General features: G+C 38.3%; 1 protein-coding gene across 4 annotated transcripts in view; it reads right to left on the bottom strand.

The window, feature by feature from the left end:
• Positions 1-829: 829 nt before the first annotated feature.
• The window catches only part of LOC102433141 (cytochrome c oxidase subunit 7B2, mitochondrial), a 91,675-nt gene continuing 70,981 nt past the window's right edge, over positions 830-21,523 (bottom strand). For all 4 annotated transcript variants that reach the window (XM_006088454.3, XM_023753606.1, XM_023753605.1 and 1 more), the window contains one exon: positions 830-1,196. In XM_006088454.3, the coding sequence (XP_006088516.1) occupies positions 904-1,149 (246 nt within the window). In that variant the 5' untranslated portion in view covers positions 1,150-1,196 and the 3' untranslated portion in view covers positions 830-903. The remainder of the gene's footprint in view (positions 1,197-21,523) is intronic.

The following is a 21,523-nucleotide window of genomic DNA, read 5'->3' as shown; positions in this document are numbered from 1 at the left end:
TTAGGGGGCAACCAGGCCAGCAGACAGAGGCAGTTAGGGGCCATCAGGGGAGCAGCTAGGGGGCAATCAGGCTGGCAGGGGAGCATTTAGGGGGCAATCAGGCTGGTAGGGGAGCAGTTAGGGGGCGATCAGGCTGGCAGGCAGAGGCGGTTAGGGGCAATCAGACCAGCAGGCAGGTGAGCAGTTAGGAGCCAGTGATCCGGGATTGCGAGAGGATGTCTGACTGCCGGTTTAGGCCCAATCACTGCAGGAGGGGTCCCACATTGGAGAGGGTGCAGGCTGGGCTGAGGGACCCCCTTCCCATGCATGAATTTCATCCTTTGGGCCTCTAGTATATATATAACTTTAAAAGTCATTGAGTTTTGAGAAAAGGAGTGATATCATGTTTTCAATTGATTGTTCTGGCTACTGTGCTTAAAAATAATTATGTATGGCAGGGTAGAGGGGGCAGGCTTGGGGGGACATCAGTGTAGACGCAAGGAGACCAGCTAGAAAGTTTTTATAATAATCCCAGGGAGAGTGTGGTGGTTCATATCAGGGAGAGAAAGCTGAAGGATGTTAACAGATCGTGAATGTGTTTTAAGAAAGATTCAACAGGATTTGCCAGACTATTCCTAGGGTACATATGTGTATATATCCACTGAGGGTACCTAGTGTAAATCATTAAGCCAGAAGCACAGATGCTTTATTAATTCTCCTTTCAAATATTTGTTATTCCTAATTCCCTATAATCTATATCCACTCTAACATCCATGTTTCCAGGCATTATAATAACTACTTCCAATGGTTTTAAAGGTTTCAATGTATTTTAATTTTTAAATTATGCTACATTTAAGTGAGCAGCAGAGTGCTTAAATGAAAGGTTGATTATGAGACAATTCTGTGTTACAGTAACTGTGATGGTTACTTATCATTCCATTCTTTTGGAGTGACTCTGCCAACAGGGGACAGGTTCCATACTATTCCAACCTGTGTAGCTGTAAATAACCATGCAACAACACAGAAAATGGAGCCACTGGCTAGTATAGTGTCACCATATTTGTCATGGAAATCTGGGGAGTGTTTCTTGTGGCTCTGTCTTGCCCTTATTTGCTGAAAGCTTCGAATCTTGACACTTCTCAATATATTTCTAGCCAAGGGGAACATCATGAAGGTGTGATGGGATTGCAGCCGCTGGGCTATTTCCTTGTAGACACCTGAAAAACAAACAATGAATAATGACATCTGATCTGCATTCATTTACTCTCTCTTTGAATGTTTCTCCCACAGCACCTCTCAAGTGTGCTGGTCATGTGAGTTTTGACATCATGATGTCCGGATTTGAGTCTCAGCTCTGCCCCTGATTAGCTGTGAGCTGGCGCAGTTATTTAACCTCTCTTTGCCTTCGTTTCTTCAGTGGCAAACTGAGAGAATAATGTTCAACTTCAGGGGGTATTGTGAGGATTACATGAGATAATCCTTAACAAAAACAACCACAAAGTAAGCACACAATAGATATTTGTTTTTCTATTCTTTGCAAACAGCCAATGGCTTGTTCCAGAGAGAGACTCCAAACTCATCAGCCTGGCTGATAAAAGGACTAAAATTCCCAACTTGCCCCACTAGTCCAATGACATGCCTATGTTTACAACAAACTAATTTCATTTGAAATTACAGGCCATTCACAGAGTATGTCCTCCTTCTCCTGCTCCTTTTCTCCCTTCCTATTAACCTCCTTCTTCTCTTCCTTTCATCTCCTTCTGCACCTGTAATTCCTCCATGCACCTTCCTAGAAGTAAAATTCTACTTATACTTTAAAGCCCATTCTAAAAGTCGTGCCTTCTGGGAAGTCTTCTCCAAAACCTCCCTAGGATAAGCTGCCTCTTTTCTACACTACTACCCTTCTTAAAATCCCTCTCTCATAGTATGATTCACTGGCTTTATTATTTTTAAAGGCTTTGTTTTTTAGAGCAGTTTTGGGTTCAAAGCAAAACTGAGTGGGAAGTACAGAGTCCCCATGTATACCCTGACTCCACACATGCACAGCTTCACCCTCCTGTGCCAGAGTAGCACATTTATTACAATCAATGAACCTACATAGTAGTTCTTAAACAGAGATGTTTTTCACAAATATTTTCTCCCAGCCTGTGGCTTTTCTTGTCATTCTTTTGAGGAATTATCTTCATATTTTCCTCCAGTAGACTGCAAGGTCTTCAAGAGCAAGAGGTCTAGTTTTACATACACAGTGGCTGACAAAAGCATAGAAATAACTTTTTTGAACCAATGTGAAATGTAAGTATTGGTATCCTCATAAAAATCTAAACTTGATAACAAGTTAAAAACCATGAAATCAAATGTACATGTCATAAGAGCCCTATTTATTTTATTTTTAAAATAGTTATACTGAAAGAGAGATCTAGAAGCAGAAACATATGAAGGAGTTCTATCAATTTCTCTTCTTTGTGCGAACTGTCAAACAGTGTTCTGTCTCTAGTAATGACAGAAGCTAACTGTAGCCCAAATGCAAGCAACATGGATACAAAAGGGCCTGAGGTCAGTATTGTAACTGTTCACCAAGATTTGCCAACTCAAATGACTTTATTTCCAACTTAGGAAACAAGACCCTAAGGTTCTCTTTTATTTCCACCAAAATGTAAGGATCTTCATGATTGTGACAAACAGGGCAAAAACCAAATGCATTTCTTCTGAGGTTCCAAATATTCAGAGTGTTTTTCCTGTTAGTCATGAATCTCTCCACCAAAAGTCTCTAAGGTTTTAATTCGTATTGAATTCAGAGAATAGGTTGAAGGTGAGATGGGTCAGGGTATGAAGGTGCAGCCTGAATCCAATACAAAAGCACTGTGGCACACTTCGCTTCCAGTCTTTAGGGAGGCACATAACCAAAGAATAATGTGTGATAACAGGGATCTCTTGTGAGTCACTGACTCATGCCTGCTACTTTATGACAAATTGATTTCATTATTCCATCCTCACAATGTTAAGTTGAAACTCAGATACTTTGTCTCTAGTGACATTGATCACATCCGTTTGTAGCTCAGTTCATCCTTTGGCTATTCCCACATCTGAGCAGCTTTTCTTTTCCATCTAGCCCGAGTTTTCTCATACCGATAAATGCCCATTACTTAGAATTTTCCTCTAAGAACTCTTACTGTAGTTTGTAGTTGCCATTTCATTGTATAATAAACAAAATGTAGGCGTTTCATTCCTTTTTCCTTGTCAGCATCAGCTGTATCTGTCTCCGTTGCTTTTCTATATTACTTATATATACTTGTGTTTATAATACACACTTAAGAGCTTGGAACCCACTGGTTAGAGAGTACTGCTGAACTCCACAGGACTTACTTCCACAATAAATTTTGTGTTACTGCAGAGCCCTAAGCCTATTACCAAAAGAACTCAAGCAACAGGTTCTAATATCCAAACAAAAGCATTAAAAAGGGACATATAGTGGAATAATAAAATGCAGGCAAAGAAAATATTTCTTAAAGTAGATGCTTTCTGGTGAAAACAAACTACAAAAAGATGGCAGAAGACAGATTTCTTTAGATAATATGAACAAAGTAAAGGTCCTCTCATGCCTGTGGCAATAAAAGAAAAGAAATATGTTCTGAATATAAACAGTTCAAGGGAGTAGAGTAACCCATGAGGATGAAAAGGAAAGATTGTGTTATCTATTTTATATAGTAATTTTGAAGTTCAGTTCAGGAAAAATAACTAATACTAGACCTCAATTTAACTGGGATAAGGAGGTATATACAGATTTGAAGTTTCACTGGTAACAATAATCATTTCAAATCACTAAAGGTCATAAAAAGAAGTAAAGCAGTAATAGAGAAAGGAAACTAATACTTATTGAATATATGCCAGAATTTTCCACATCTGCAAAAATGGTGTGAAATGGGAATTATTTACCTGCACTTCAAACAGAAGAACAGATGATAGGACAAGATGTGAACTCAATCAAGTCCTTTGATTCTAAATCTGGTGCATTTTTCACTTATGTCATGTTTTAAAGCATATTTAATTCTGAGTGCTGGAAATAAACAACTCTAGTGTGGTTACCACAGATGACCCTTTATTTGAAAATGGTTCAGTTCAGTTTACTATATATTTTTTGAGTGGCTACTGTGTATCGGGGCTTGGTCTGGGGGCAAGGATACCATGCCTACTCCTGAGAAGCTTATGATAGAATGAGGAAATAAATGGGTCCACCATCCTAGGGGAGGATATAAGGCCAGATATGAAAAGTACATTTCAACCTGGGACTCCAGCAATAGGTTTAGAGAAAATGAGACCTAGGCTAGACACATTTTATCATAATAAAAAGCATTTAATGCTATCTATCCTATCTAATAATAGACAACCATGGTAATTGACAGTACCTTCACTACACCTCCCATTGGCTAATCAGCATATGCAAATTAACCACCAACAAAGATGGAGGCTAATTTGCATACTGCAGGCAGGGCGGGAAAGTGCGAGCCGCCAGCGTGCTGCCATCCAGGGCAGGCCCGCCCCAGAAGCCCCAGCAGCCACCTGATATGGTAGTAACTCTATCAGTAAGCACTCTGAAAGTCAGTGGCATAAATGCACCAATTAAAGGACAAATTATGAGGGTGAATCAAAAACAAAACCCACTTTAAATATAAAGACACATATAGATTAAAAGTAAATGAATTAAGCTGCAGCCTGTTTTTCTCAGTGGATAGAGCATTAGCCCATGGACTGAAGGGTCCCAGGTTCGATTCCAGTCAAGGGCATGTACCTCAGTTGCTGGCTTGATCCCCAGTCCCTATCAAAGCATGTGCAGGAGGCAACCAATCAATGTGTCTCTCCCTTTCCCTTCACTCTCTCTAAAATTCAATGGAAAAATATCCTTGGGTGAAGATTAACAAAAACAAAGTAAATGGATTAAGTAACATTAAAGAGATTATAAGAAAAATATATTCCAAATTTTGTTAGTTGTATAATGGTTATGTTTAAATTATTAACACCTAAGAAATTGGGTGAAGGGTACATATAATATGCTGTAGTATTTTATAGGGTTTTTTACATGTATGAGATTATTTCAAATTAAAATATTAAAAATTAATAAAATATTAATATAAATGTGTATGCATTACATGAAAAATCTCCTAATTGCTTCTAGCATAATTTATTAAATTGTGCTAAAATTTACAAGGGTTCAATTAAAAATATCTTAATTCTAAATGATATAATAGAAAATATATAATAGTGCAGTTCTAAGCTCTTATCTGAAAATAAAAATTTAAAGAAGTGAATTTAAAGAAGGGATTGGCCAAAGAAAATATATGCACAACCCATGGACACAGACAACAGTATGGTGATGGCCAGAGAGAAGTGGGGGGCAAGAGCTGGGTAGAGGGGACAAAAGGGGGGAAATAGGGACATCCTATATAATAGTAATAAAAGGCTAATATGCACATTGACTGAAAGGCAGAATTACCGGTTGCTATGATGCGCACTGGCCACCAGGGGGCAGATGCTCAATGCAGGAGCTGCCCCTGGTGGTCAGTGCACTTCCATATGGGGAGTGCCACTCAGCCAGAAGCTGGCTCATGGCTGGCAAGCGCAGTGGTGGTGGCAGGAGCCTCTCCCACCTCCGTGGCAGCACTAAGAATGTCCAACTAACGGTTTAGACCCAATCCCTTGGGGGCCTAAGCCTTTAGTCGGACATCCCCCGAGGGCTCCCTGGCTACCAGAAGGATGTCTGACTGCAAGCTTAGGCCTGATCCCCCGGGGAGTGGGCCTAGGTCGACAGGTGGACATCCCCCAAGGGGTCCTGGACTGTGAATGGGCGCAGGTCGGGCTGAGGGACCCCCCAAGCCCGAGTGCACAAATTTTTGTGCACTGGGCCTCTAGTATATATATAAAAAGCCAGCGACAAGAACGCTGTAACGACCGGTCAGAGAATAGGTTGAAGGTGAGATGATGCCCACTGAGGCCAGCAAACCTGCCCGATCGGGGGTGAGGCCGGCCGGCCAACCACCCATGGCCCCTTCCCCGGTCACTTACCCCCGATCGGCCGCCCCACCCCATTTGGGGGCAGAGCAGGCTGGCCCACCACCCACAGCCCCTCCCCACGTCTGGCTCCACCCCCAATCAGTCCTCTGCACCCCAATCAGGGGAGGGGCTCACCAACCAATTGCCTGCGACCCCTCCCCCCAGCCGGCCTGGCCCTGAGTGGCCCCAATCGGGGCGGGCCAGCTGGCCAACCTCTTGCCATCTCCTCCTCCCGACAGGCCCAGCCCAGATCCGCCCCGATTGGAGCCAGGCTGGCCAGACCCCACCGGTGCATGAATTCATGAACTGGGCCTCTAGTAAATATATAAAAAGAAATTATGGGGCATACCAAAAATGTTTTTTTGCAGATCTGACATAATATAGATATACTTTTAATTTACAAAAACAAGTAATAGTACTAATTACCTACACTTTTTGCACCCAAGTGTCTTTTTATTTTATTTTAAAATCTTTATTGTTGAAAGTGCTAAATATGCCCCTCCACTCCCCACTGACCTCCTCTAGCACACCCCTATGTTCATAGCAGCACAATTTACAATAGCTAAGATTTGGAAATAGTCCAAGTAACCATCAGCAGATGAGTGGATAAAAAGATGTGGTACATTTACACAATGGAATACTACACAGCTATAAGAAAGAAATAACTCTTATCATTTGCAACAGCATGGACCAGGAGAGAATTATGCTAACCAAAATAAGCCAGTCAGAGAAAGACATGTTATCACATGATCTCACTCATATGTGAAATCTAATGAACAAAGTGACTTTTTGAAAACTCAGATGCCGAGCGGTGGGCACACAATGCAATATACAGATCATGTATCTTAGAAATGTACAGTTGTAATCTATACAATCTTCTTCACCAATGTCACCCCAATATATTTTATTAAAAAGAGAAAAGAAAAAAAGAAATTAAAATACAACATTGGAGGAAAATATGTAGATATTGTGGCAAAAGCAAAAACTCAAGAGAGCTGAATTAGAGTGGGGCAGGGCGCCCTGGTAGGGCACTAGTACTGGGTGGTCAGAGCGGAGGCAGCAATGCCCAGGGACAAGCCTAGAGGGATGAGGAAAAGGCACACATTAGGACTTTACATGCCTCGCCATGGACACTACTGACATTTTGGTCCAAGTAGTTCTTTGCTGTGGTGGTATGTCCTGTCAGTGCCGGGTGTTTAGTGGCATCCCTGCTTCTATATATTACATACCAGTAGTACCTAACTCCCTCAGCTGTGACATTAAAAATGTATCTACAGACATTGCCAGATGTCACCAGGGAGCAAATTCATCCCTGGTTAAGAACAATTGTTGTACACAGAGCTGTGTTCTCTGTCACTTTTCCTGCAATCTTTAAAGGGACTTTGTTCTATAAAATACAGAAGGCTTAAACTCTAAGAAAATGCACTCTCTCTTTCCCTGTGATGGATGCATAAAGGTTGCCATCAATGTTTTTCCTAAACTAATCTCAATTTTAAAAAATGTTTTGCAGTATCGTTTAGATTAATTACTTAATCTATCAGGGCATCTGCTTCCTCACCCATAAAACAAACAAACGAAAAAAAGTGGAACTAATTCAGCTTTTCCCAAACCTGCCTGGCTCTGGGTCATCTGACATCTTTGTTTACAGAACGTAGATACCTGGGCTTCATGACAAACTTACTGTAACAGAGTATCCAGGAAGTAGCCAGAGAATCTGTATTTTTTAAAACAAGTTCTCAGGAGAATCCTGTCATCAGAAAAGTTTATGAGACACTGAATCAGATAATCTCTGAGGTCCTATCCGACTCTAACACTCTAGACCTTTCTAAAGAGAAAAACATTTTAGGAAGACATTCATTCTTTTAGGCCACTGAAAAAGTACAGTAGTAATTGAATTCACCACCATGGTAATTTAGAAAGCAGTACCTGAGTGACCTGAAAGAGTTATAGGGACCGCCTGGGAATAAGCTGGTCAACAGAAACATTTGGCAACATTTACAAACAGAAAAAGCACTAGTGTTACTAGTATTTGGCTATATAGTGAATGATGCACTCTGGAAGCAAAGGCTCCTATGCCAGGTAACTCAACTGTTAACACCTTCGTTTCCACCTCCTTTTATTTCTACCCTTATTTTTACAGCTTCAGAATATCAGCACACAATCAGAAACAATAAAAAGGCAATCTTCTTGAAATGAAAACGCACATAACCTGCACTGTCTTCCATTCATGAATGTATTTCTCAAAGACTTTGCTGCTCTAGAAGGGACGAAGTGTACACAGTGCAAACTGTCTCGTATCAGGACTACTTAAGCCTTCTGCCTTTCCTAACAGGAAATACGGAAGCCCTGCAAGAAGCAATGCTGCTGGTGGAAATGGTGAACAATGGGTCTATTTCATATGTATTGGCATCATCTCCTGAGTCACTGAAATGATGGATGGTGCGGCCATGTGCTTAAGGCTGGGTATTATGTCACTTTATTAAGCCTAAAAAGTCACATAAATAAATGCTACCTGAACAAATAAAAAGGCAGATTACAGCAGTGAAGTGTTATGCCAGGAGGGAGAAATAATGAAGTGGACACTTTGTGAGTTAATGTCCTCAAATGGCAAATGTTGCCTGAAGAATGATGGGATAGAGGTATGTGCTCTCCCTCATTTCTTCGCACTGTCAGTCTAAATGAACAGAGACTGTTTCCATCCTGTGTAGAACACTGAAGTATTCAACAATCTCCATCCTGGGAATGATCACAGCGCTCATTCAGGCAGTTCCTCGTACAGACCTTCTTATATGAATGTGGTTCACTCATTAAGTATCCACTATATTTCCTTCAGTCACAATGTGCTTTCAGCTATACTATTTCCCTCTTTCTGATAGCTATGTGCAAAAGAACAAAACAGGCTTTTCTCCCTGTCACATTGTAAGTCAGTGGCATTATTGTGCAATAATTCTTATTTTGTTTTCTATTAAACTTTAGCAAGCCCAGCAAATTTCCTCATGAAAGTAACCACAACAGCCCTCTTTCTAAAAATTAATACATTGACTGGAATAACAGGGTCACCAATTTCCAATGTTTGAAATAGATGGTAACATGAAAATACTTCGACATCCACTATGAGGAAATTTGCTGCACTCAGTGGCTCATAGATTGTTGCATAGTCAGGTCCTGCTAGAAGGGTCTATTTCAGTGAATTCAGCAAGTCAAAATATCTGGATAAATGCATAACATCTTCTCCAACCTAATTTTGGAAAAGAAAGAGATCATGGCTGTGATATATTCCAGAAACTTTAAAAAAATGTATCCAGAAAATGATATGGAGTCATTGAAAGACATTAGGAATGGGAGTTACATGGTCTGATTTGCGGTTTAGATATTGCTCTGGCATTCGAGTGTGGGAAAGGTATTGCGGGGGATACTGCAAATGCTCCAAGGAGAAATGATAAGGACCTGCACTTGAACAGTTCACCCAATTAAGGTCTCAAAGTGAGCCAGTCCCTTATTTCTGCAGTCACCATATTTCTGCATCCAATCCTCGGCTTTGCACAGCCAGACCTCATTTCTCTTGCATAGGCACCGAATGGTGACAGCCTCTGAGAATCCACCTCATGCCAATGAAATTCTCAAGAACCTGATATATTAACTTTAAAAGAAGATTATTCCATTGCAGTGGCTGAAATACATAATTTACTTTTAGCGTTGCTAGTTTGACACTCGTTCCACTTGTAAAGTGATCTTATATCAGTATTTCCCCAAACATCTGCCTACTTTACCAGTTCCATTTGGTCTTAATGGGTGTTTTCTTTAAAAAAGGGGCTTCAATTGGATTCTTTGTCTTCCTTTTGTTAAGTTTTATGAGTTCTTTATATATTTTAGAAATTAACTCCTTAGCACATGTATCATTGCCAAATATGTTCTCCCATACACTGGGCTCCCTTTTCATTTTGTTGATGGTTTCTTTTGCTGTTCAGAAGCTTTTAATTTTTATATAGTCCCATTTGTTTATTTTCTCCTTAGTTTCTCTTGTCCTGGGAGATGGATCTGCAAACATATTGCTATGAGAGATGTCTGAGATTTTGCTGCCTATGGCTTCTAGAATTTTTATGGTTTCACAACTTATATTTAAGTCTTTATCCACTTTGAGTTTATTCTTCTCTATGGTATAAGTGGATGGTCTAGTTTCATTTTTTAGCATATACCTATCCAATTTCCTCAACACCATTTATTTAAGAGACTGTTTTTACTACACTTTATGCTCATGCCTCCTTTGTCAAATATTAATTGAGCTTGGGTCGATTTCTGGGTTCTCTGTTCTGTTCCATTGATCTATATGCCTGTTCTTGTGCCAGTACCAGGTTGTTTTGATTTCAGTGGCTTTGTAATATAATTTGATATATGGTATTGTGATCCCTCCAACTTTGTTCTTTCTCAAGATTACTGCAGCTATTTGGAGTCATTTTTGGTTCCATATGAATTTGTGGAGTATTTGTTCTAGATCTGTGAAATATGCCATTGGTATTTTAATAGGGATTGCATTAAATCTATAGATTGCTGTGGACAGTATGGACATTTTGATGATGTTAATTATTCCAACCCATGAACATTATGTATAAGACAATCCAATTAGAAAAAGGGCAAGGGCCTAAACAGACACTTCTCCAAAGAGGATATACCAATGGCCAAGAGACAACTGAAAAAATGTTCAAGTCATTAATCATCAGAGAGATGCAAATTAAAAGAACAATGAAGTATCACCTTGCACCTGCCACATGGCTATCTTAAATAAATCAATAAAGAATAAGCGCTAGCAAGGATGTGGAGAAAAGGGAACCCTGATACACTGCTGGTGGGAATGCAGACTGGTGTAGCCACTGTGGAAAACAGTATGGAGTTTCCTCAAAAAATTAAATATGGAACTGCCATTTGACCCAGTGATCCCACTCCTAGAAATATATCCTAACAATCCTGAACACCAATCAGAAAGAATATATGCACCCCTATGGTCGTAGCAGCACTATTTACAATAGCTAAGATATGTAAACAACCCAAATGCCAAAAAGTAGATGAGTAGATAAAAATGCTGTGGTACATTTACACCATGGAATACTATGCAACTGTAAAAAAAGAAGGATCTCTTACCCTTAGACACAGCATGGAGGAACTGGTGAGTATTATGCTAAGTGAAATAAGCCAGTCAAAGAAAGACAAGTTTACATGATCTCACATATATGTGGAATCCAATAAATAAAATTAACTGTTGAAAAAAATAGATCCAGAGACAAAGAAGCATGGAACAGACAGTGGAATCTCAGAGGAAAGGAAGGAGAGGGGGTGGGAAGTAACTTATATGCATATATGCATGCCCCATGGACACAAACAACAGTGTGGTGAAGGCCTGGGAGGGGATGAGAGGTGGAAGGGGTCAATGTGGAAAAAGGGGACATCTGTAAAACTTTCAATTATAAAGATAAATTTTTAAAAAATGCTACCTCAAATGGACAAGTAAATAAATATTCAGAAATTGTGCCCTGGGGGAAAGAGGGGGCTTCAATTTCATCCAAGTTTGCGAAATATGCAGGTAACACTGTGAAATACTTCTTTATTGAAATATTTCCCAGACCTCTTCATGCTAATATTCCCAGTGATTCTCTGAGAGGGGTGGTGTATAGTGCTTTCCAAAATTAGTTGAACATGCCATACTTTACACGCACACACGGGGCATATCTCCATATTAGTATTTTCCAGAATACATTTTGGGGAATACCAAAGGGTGTCTCCTTGTTCTCAATGATGTTACATGATTGTACTCTTTTCCAAAGGTTTAATGGTTCCAGGATGTATTTCTTACGGACTAAGTGCTTCCTTATGGGGACTTTTAACATGTAACTCAAGGAGTATAGAGTGGTAACAACACTCATAGTAGCAATTAACTCTAGCCTTCATTATGTGATTCTAACTTCTGCCTTTCTAATATTTGTACAGACATTACGCTCCTCCCCACATCTGCCTTTATTCATTAAACACTCTATGAATAGAAAGATTGCATGATTCTCCAGTGGTCATTACATTTGCATCAATGACCTCTAATTGCAGAATTTGAAACTTTCATTTAAATCTTAATTGAAAGTGTACAAGTCATTTCTGCCTTTAATCTAAGTATGCCACTGATATATTTATGTATCAGTGTTTAAAATGAAAATGTTTATTAACTTTTAGATATCAAAGATATTTTAATTTCGAAAGACATATGTATCAAGTATTTCTAAATTTTTCATGAAAATTGTTTGCTTTTTCCAACCAGAAATTAGGATAGTAAAGGTCTACTCCAGAAGGTAATTTTTACCAAATTCCAAATTCAGATTGAAATATTTAGTGCTGCAAATAATTTTTTTCTTCTGAAATCTCAGCGTTTTCATTTCTAACTTGGACTCCCTCTCCTCCTAAACTCTGCTCAAAATATAGCTGAAAATAAAACCTTTATGAGTAAGTCTTTTGTTATTGCCATCACCTGGGCAACTTATGGAGCATTTGCAGAGAAATTCCATTTGATGGGAAGAGCAATTAACAGCCCTGAAGTAGTAACTGTGACTACTTTGCAAGTTGTTTCGCTAACACAGTTCTGTATTTCAACGCAATATTTTTTTTTTCTTTTCACTCTCATAAATTGTGGAAACTTTAGAAAAACTTTTAAGAAGGTGCTGGTGTTTTACCTTTTTTTCCTCTGATTTATATTCATTATTTGAAAGTGAGAAAGACTTTGGCCAGAGGGGCTGACTTTGGTAAACTATTTTCCCCTTGCAGATGCCTCAGAAGAAAGAGGGCAGGATGCACTTTGCCAAACCTTGGGGCACAGAGCCTACTCTGGTGAACTGATATTTCATTTTAGTTTTTACATTCCAGAGGGAAGAATGCTAAAGAAGAAAAGCAAGTCTGCAAAAGGTTATCCATCTAAACACATCTGAACAGAAACTTAGAACACAGATTCTTGTTCTGAAACCCTAAGATTTCCAATTAAAATTATGGTTTCAAAGAGGTTATCTTTAGTTTCACTTTCTTTAATCTAATGGAGTCTAAAATTTTATAGATGAAAAGGGCATTCTTAAACTAAATTAGCATAATTTAAGCATTGGAACATTTCTTAGTTGGAAAGGTATGATTTCTATGCAAATATGCCATGATTTTGATTACACATACAATTTATACAGCTTAGAACCACTGCTGACAATGGAACTGTGGGCTTCTTTATATTGGTAATGTACTTTTTCACATTCATGGAATATAAGTCATAAGATCTGAAAGACCCAGACATCAATTTAAATTGCCCTTTAATGTTTTTAGTAATCTTTAGGCCACTCTCCACATACGATATCATAAACATCGTAAGGTCTTAGTGAACTGTCTTAGCGAAACAACTTGCAAAGTAGTCACAGTTACTACTTCAGGGCTGTTAATTGCTCTTCGCATCAAATGGAATTTCTTCCATGTTGAGGAAGAAACTGGGTAGAAACAGAAGGATGGAGAGGAGAGAGTAAATATATAGATCCAGATACCCCCTTCCTGGATTCACATTATAACTGAGGGAGAGGTGGAGAAGAACCAAACTCACATATGCATTTTTCTAATGCAGGTTAGTTTAAAAAGAGACACAAAGATCTATGTTAGAAACAGGTGAGGGACCTGCAACCTTTGTCCTGCTTTAGAATCAGGACAATGACTGGGAATGGAAGATGATGGCTTCCTAAGAGTGATAGGATGCTGTTACCAGAAGGAGGAGGAATGCGTACTGAAAGGAGAAAAATGATGTCCATTATACTGGAAGAGAAATTTCATCCAATTTAAGGTCTATTGGAAATGGAGAAAACGAAGATTTGCTCATTAAATGACAGGGACCAGTGGGCTGGATTCTCTCTAGTTCAGTGGTTCTCAACCTTCTGGCCTTTTAAATACAGTTCCTCATGTTGTGACCCAACCATAAAATTATTTTCGTTGCTACTTCATAACTGTAATGTTGCTACTGTTATGAACCATAATGTAAATATCTGATATGCAGGATGGTCTTAGGCGACCCCTGTGAAAGGGTCGTTCGACCGCCAAAGGGGTCGTGACCCACAGGTTGAGAACCGATGCTCTAGTTTATCTCCATTTTGTTTCTACCATCAAAAGTTTTAAATAAATGTGTTGCACTGGCCAGGAGAAGTCAGTGGGAGGAACAATAAGTATTGTGTAAGGATGGTACAGGTACACTCTTCTCTCTGCTTTTTAATTCCAAAACTGCAAGTGACACTTTCAAGTTTTTTTGATCCTCTAGAAAACCCTAAATATTATTGCAATTATTTTCTCTGACTTCTATAGGAGAAAAAGGTGTGTCTGGATCCTAGCTTCTCTAACTTCTACAGAAGAAACAGGTATGCCTGCATCCTTACTTCTCTATCTTCTACAGAAGAGACAGGCGTGCCTGGATCAGGGGTGGGCAAACTTTTTGACTCGAGGGCCACAATGGGTTCTTAAACTGGACCGGAGGGCCGGAACAAAAGCATGGATGGAGTGTTTGTGTGAACTAATATAAATTCAAAGTAAACATCATTACATAAAAGGGTACGGTCTTTTTTTTTTTTTTTAGTTTTATTCATTTCAAACGGGCCGCGGGCCATAGTTTGCCCACAGCTGGCCTGGATCAATTGCTTCAAAAAAAATTCAATTAAGCATAATTGAATTTTGCTTACGTAATTCAATTGAGATCCTATTATGTGACTGCAGCCTGCTAAAAACTAGAATTTTCTATCCAGGAATGTTCAATTAGCAGGAGAGACAGACAGATAACCATAAGGTTTCAATGTGAAAATGTTATAACAGATATTATCTGGATGCTACATCACCAAAAATAAGAGGCACCTTTCCCATTCCAAGAGCTCATGGGAGCATCCTTGGAGCAATGAATGAATAAGCTAAGTTCTTAACAGGCTTAACCAGATAAAAAGAAATGGGGGTGTAAAGGTTTTTGAAGGGCTTTTCTCCAAATATCAAGGCTAAAATATAATTTTAAAACACTTTGCCTTTAAAGGTGACCTTCAGGTTCAATCATATATAAATCAAGAGACTCTCCTTTAATGTCAAATTCATAACAGCAGCACATGTAATGGTGGCATATAAACATCATATTGGAATAGAACCCCTCTGGCTTTTTGCCAATTCTATAATGCATTCTCATCTTGCTTGAACATCATAAAAATTTGTTTTAAATGTAATAGTAGAAAAGCCTCAGAGACTTGAGGACAAATGTGCACAATTTTTAAGACTCAATAGTTACAAAATAATCTAAATTAAAATAGTCAGAATCTAATTGTGTTTAGAGTTAATAACACGAGGTGAAGCCATTTCTCATATTTACTTCAGAGTTCATAATGTTGCAATATCACCTATAACTATGTAATTTACATTAAAGAGCCAGAAAATCTTGGAATTAATACTGGGAAAATAAATAGTAGCCATGCTTCATCAGGACTGGATTTAAGCTAGATTATTAGTATGCCTTACAACCATTGTCACATGTTATCTCAGAGCCTACAAATGGTAACTGCTGACATACTAGAAAAGTCCAAAAATACTGTTACAACATATACCCAGTAGCTAGATGATGCTGGGAATTCCATACATAAAATATTCATTTATTGCCCTGGCCGGTTTGGCTCAGTGGATGGGGCGTCGGCCTGCGGACTGGAGGGTCCCAGGTTTGATTCCGGTCAAGGGCATGTACCTTGGTTGCGGGCACATCCCCAGTGAGGGGTGTGCAGGAGGCAGCTGATTGATGTTTCTCTCTCATTGATGTTTCTGACTCTCTGTCCCTCTCCCTTCCTCTCTGTGGAGAATCAATAAAATATATTTTTTTAAAAATATTCATTTATTTAACTGCAGAAAATCATCCCAGGATGAAAAAATACTTTATGCCAAAACATCAATTACATTATGTAAATTGTACACAATATGAGAATGTGTAGAAGGATATTACCCCATGAAAAGAGGGCTCCAGTTTCAAAAACTACATACTGACCCTGGGCATTTTCTGAGCTTCCATTTATTCTTCTTGCACTCCACCCAGTTTTCATCCCATCATTCCATATAAGGAGGTATTACAAAGGTCAATAAAGGCCTCTGTCCCTAAAAAATGGACAGATTAAATCACTTTTCTTGACTTATCAGCTACAATAACACGAATGATGTGTCCCTCCTCTGGATACCTCCTCCTCTGCTAGCTTTTACAATATCCCCGTAAGTTTTCTTCCTATTTGTATGGCTACTTCTTCACAAGCTCATCTTCCTCTAACAGGTCCTTAATGCAGGAGTTTTTCATGATTCAGCACAGGCTTCCTTCTAATTTCACTTTATATACTCTTCCCTTCCCTCCCCTCACTTCTCTAGATATTCTTAGCCATACTAATAAACTTAATTATTATGGGCAATTAGTACCTCCCAGATTATATCTTCACATATAAACCCTCTTCTTAGTTTCAGGGCAATATATTAAATTGCCTTAACATCCTTCCTAAGATAATTCAAATTCTAAGATATTCAAAAGATAATTAAATGATGTGATGTCTGCAAAATTAATAGGCCTAAGTGGTGTACAACCATGTTCTTCCATTCCCATACTTGCTCCTTAACAAGTAAATATCACCTCTTGCTCATGTAATTGTGCAAATTAAACTTAGAAATCATTCTTGATACCTTTAACTCCCTTGAAACATTTAATACATCATTGGATTCTTTTAATTTTTCATACTGAAATCATCTCAAATCTATTAAATCCTCTCTGATCAAACTGTTTCCATCATAGTTCATCTTCTTTTGACATGTTTTCTTAAATGGTGTTTCCGTAATACCTATGCCATTGGGTTCTCCACACCCTGCAGATTTATTGAGGTAAATTGACATGTAATATTGTGCAAGTTTAAGGTATACAATGTGATTTGATATATGTGTATTTTGTGAAAGGATCATCACAACAAAGCTGTTTAACACATCTATCACCTCACATAGTTACTCTTTTATGTGTTTCTGTGGTGAGAGGATTTAAGTTCTAATCTCTTAGTAAATTTCAAGAATACAATACAGTATTAACTACAGACACCAAGCAATACATTAGAGCACCAGAACTTACAACTAAAAATGTGTACCTTTTGACTAACATCTCCCCATTTCTCCCATCCCCTGTCCCTGGCAAAAACCCATCTACTCTTTATTTCTATGAGTTAAGGTTTTTAAATTTTTTTCCCACATATAAACAAGACCATGAAATATTTATCTTTCTCTGTGTGACTTATCACACTTAGCATATTGTCTTCCAGGTTCGTCCATGTTGTCCTAAATGGCAGGATTTCCTTTCTTTGTTATGGCTGAATAATACACCACTAAATATTATATATAGATAGATAGATACATTTTCTTTATGTATTAATTTTCCAGCAAACAGGTTGTTTCCTTAACTTGGCTATTGTAAACAAATCTAGAGAAGTGGGTGGTTGGCATGACCCATGGAGAGACTCAGTCATCTCTTTCTCAACTAGCCATTATTCTCAGCCATATATTTGGCAGGAATTTGATGACAGTCAACTTATGTCTCTGCATCCTGGCAAGTGCCTAAAAGTTTAGATAGTCTCTGTGTGTTTTATTGATGAAAGCTTTATATATTTCCATCAACAGAAGTGCAAGTAGCAAAGCTGCTATTACATGAATAAAAAAGATAAGGAAACATTCCACCTCAGCAAAGAAAGAAAAGAAAGAAAGAAAAAGAAGCATAGTTCTGAATAAATGCAAATCTTTTTACCAGCATGTTTTTTTAATTAAGATTTCAATTTTTAATAATGTGGCAGGATTCATGAAAGTATACATATATTCTCAAAGCAGAGGTGTAGTGATAGAGGAACCCAGTCAAAGAAGCACAGGAGTTTAGCTTGTAGTTATTCTGAGATCTTTTCCCCAAAATGTGAATTTGAACTTCAGTGTTCATGGTTTCATGTTGTGTGGAGACTAGCAACCGAAGCCCAAACCTGTTCAAGACAGGAAATCTATCTTCTTAGGACCGAGAGGCCAAAGGGTTATATCTTCAGGGAAAGGTTGGGTCAGGAATAACCATCTCTGCAGAAAACTATAAGAAAACTATTTCAAACCTTCAAATTACCTAGAGGACATTGGTTAAAATTGGTGATTAATGTTTTAAAGTTAGTCCTCCTGCAGGTTTACAGCCCATTTCATACTGTCTTGATAATCTGAAAACTTTCAAACTGAGAATATGATTCAGAGATCCTAGACTCACAGAGTAAATGCACATACTCCCCAGAAGAATAAACTTTTATCCCAAATCTCAGAGGATTTTCACAATTAAAAGTCTAAGGTCAATGAGCAACTCATAGACAAAAGTACCAAACGCCCAGGAAACAAGAAACCACAAGCAAGAACTAAATGAAGTGATAGAAGAACCCACTCACAAGTACTTCAGATAATGGAATTATCACAGACTGTCTCCAAGATACATATACCTGGCACATGCAAAAAATATTTTTAAAAATCTTAAAATATATCCTGTGAACTAGAAATTATAAAGAATGACTAAGAAAAAAAAATGACTAAGAATATTTGGAAAAAACAAAAACACAAAAAGAATTTCTATAAATACAAAAAAATTAAAATTAAAAATCCAGCAAATATATTTAATGCCAGTCAGTCACAACTAAAGAGAGTTAAGAACAAGAGGGTAAATATGAGGAAATTATTCAAAATTCATTATAGAGAAACAAAGCTTAGGGTTCTCTTCCTTTTTTTGACCCTTAAAACCACTCTGACATAATTTCTCAGTCACTTAAGCTGGCTGCAAATCCAACACGAGAAAATTTCTTTGAAGGCAGGTAAGTTACTTACATAGCAAGCTAAGTGTTCTCTTAGCAAGGCCTCAGCTCTTCCTCAATCAGAGCCTTTTTGAGTAGAAAGAACTTTAAAAAAGATGCTATGCCAGCAGAAGCCAGAGCTCCCTAAAAAATAGCCCTTGCTTCTATGTGTTCAACCCGCTCGTCAGCAGAACCAGTAGCAGGGGGCCACCTAAATGGTAGCAGCTGGAGTGCGGTATAGTTTCCTGCTGCCAAGGTATCCATTAAAGAGCTGGCATAGGTTCCAGATGCACATTAGAAATGGCCTTTACTAAATACACAGTCTTCTCTTCCTTCCATGTATAGATTATAGTGCTTTAATTGGTCAGTCTTTCCTACTGTGTTCTGGTCCCAGGACAGGGAGAGAGCTGAACTGTTCCTGGACGTGTTATGGTACTTTTATGCTAAGGAAGTGTGAATAGAAACAAGGCTGAGAATGCATTTTCCAGAGGCTATTAGTTCCTTTTAGTTTTATGCCTAAAATCTGAATGTTTGGACTCAATATCCTACAATGTTTGAAACTCAAAGTTTCACTGCTTTGCTCCAGAGAAATATGGATCTTTGTTGGCCAACATGAGGAATTGCTTTCTGTTATGCCCATCTCAGACCTTTGGATGTATTAGGGATTTAAAATCTATATATAAAGACAGCTTACATTTACTTTGAAATATAACTAAAGATGTACTATTTAATTTTCAAAAAGATAACTGATGTTTCCATATTTTTTAAATAAAATTAGGTTACTATATATTTTAATATTCTACTTTGTTATCTCAAGTACATAATTAACTCAACTCTACACATTATGTGTGATACTAATACTTAAAAATAAACTGCTAGTATGCATGGTTTGCTAGCCAGATTCTTTAGCATTATTTAAAATAATGACTAAAGAAAGACAACTTATATTCTTTATAGGGAAATACAAATATGATTTCCAATCCTATATAATAAAAGCCTAATATGCTGTGTTCAACTGTTTGACCATTCGACCAGTCGCTATGACGCGCACTGACCAGAAGGGGGCAGATGCTCTGAGCGGTAGGTTAGCTTGCTGCTAGGGTCCAGCCAATCTGGACTGGGTGAGACGGGCCAGGAGAGCCAGTTTCAGCCTGATCCCCACAGACCAAGCCGAGGGACCGCACTGGTGCACAAATCCGTGTACCAGGCCTCTAGTATGTTATAAAAAAGCACATCTTATAAGATTGAATTTTGCAAATCAGAGCATGAGGCTTTCTGGAGCCAAATTTTACATTTTAGTCATATATTGTTAAAGGAATCATCTCTATTCAGTTTGGTGTTCTAATGCAAATGTAGAAAGTCACTGTATTTTAGTATGACTTTAAATCTTTCATCAAGGAAAGCATAAATGCCCAGATTTTATAATTTTACATTTCCCTGAAGAATAGTGCACATTACTGTGCACTACTTTTATTAGCATAATATCTTACTGTTCAGTGATAAATATGTTGTTTAAATGCTTTTGTCTAATTGGGTAATATTGCAATGAAGAGCCCCCTACATTAGATATGGATGTATAATAGAGAGCTCCTGAATAATGTATTTTTCTCCACATACAAAGTAAAATCTTTTACTGTAGCAAGATACACAGAAACCCAAACCTTCCATTATTTACAATGTCTGCAAGAACAGTAAATGGGGTTCAATGGGGCAAAAGTAAGACAAATTAGAACTTTCGGGGTAGATTTTTGGCTCAACATGAAAAGGATTATAGATGTGATAGTTATAAAGAAACAGGATTCCTTGGGAGGTAGTGAGATCTCTGTTATCTGAGGTGTTTCAAAGAGGCCCGATAACGGTGGAAAATTCAAAATTAGGCAGGACTATGGCCAACATTATTTCCAGGTCCCCGTCAAAAGGTAAGATGACAATAATTGGCAGTTTTAGAAAAGATAGTAGAGTATTTATTTAAACTGAATATTTATCTGAGCATATATTTATTGTGTATAAAGATTTTTCCTGTGCCCTGGAGATGAAATGGTGAATGAGACATACTTTTCTTACTTCGCAACGCTTATACTCCTTTGGAGAAACCTGAAAACAGGCCATGACAGACAGGCTGAAAAGCATATGAAAGATTATCTTGTAGACAGACAAACCCATGCTTGAAGCATAGGAAATCGGGGGGGGGGGGGGGGAGAGGGGGAGAGAAGATGCTTTTAAAGGAATTTGCATGTGATAGAAAACAGCAAAGTAGTCATGATGGCAAAAAACATAACTTTTTTGGACTTATTTTACCATTTCCTGTTAAGATGTTTGGATTAGATCCTGATGGCCATGAGGGGCCACCAAAGAATCTCAAGCTGGAGAGTAGTCTGATGATATATGTGTGTTATAGAAAGATAACTTATACACAACATGAAAAGGGGCATACCGGAAGCAAGATGAGCACGGAAGTAAACTCAGCGGGGATTAGGAGTTTAAGGTAGTGGCAATGGAAATGTAGAGAAGGGGAGATGATCAAGAAATATTAACCTTTCCTGAATTAGTGACTGCTTATAGAGAAGATAAAAGAGTAATTAATAATGCCTCTTGGATTTCTGTCTCCTTTCTTCAGCTAATTT

The sequence above is a fragment of the Myotis lucifugus genome, unplaced genomic scaffold, assembly GCF_000147115.1.
Source record: "Myotis lucifugus unplaced genomic scaffold, Myoluc2.0 scaffold_48, whole genome shotgun sequence".
NCBI classification, from domain to species: Eukaryota; Metazoa; Chordata; class Mammalia; order Chiroptera; family Vespertilionidae; genus Myotis; species Myotis lucifugus.
The sequence above is the reverse complement of the archived record's forward strand: the minus strand, read 5'-3'. Positions and strand labels throughout refer to the sequence as shown.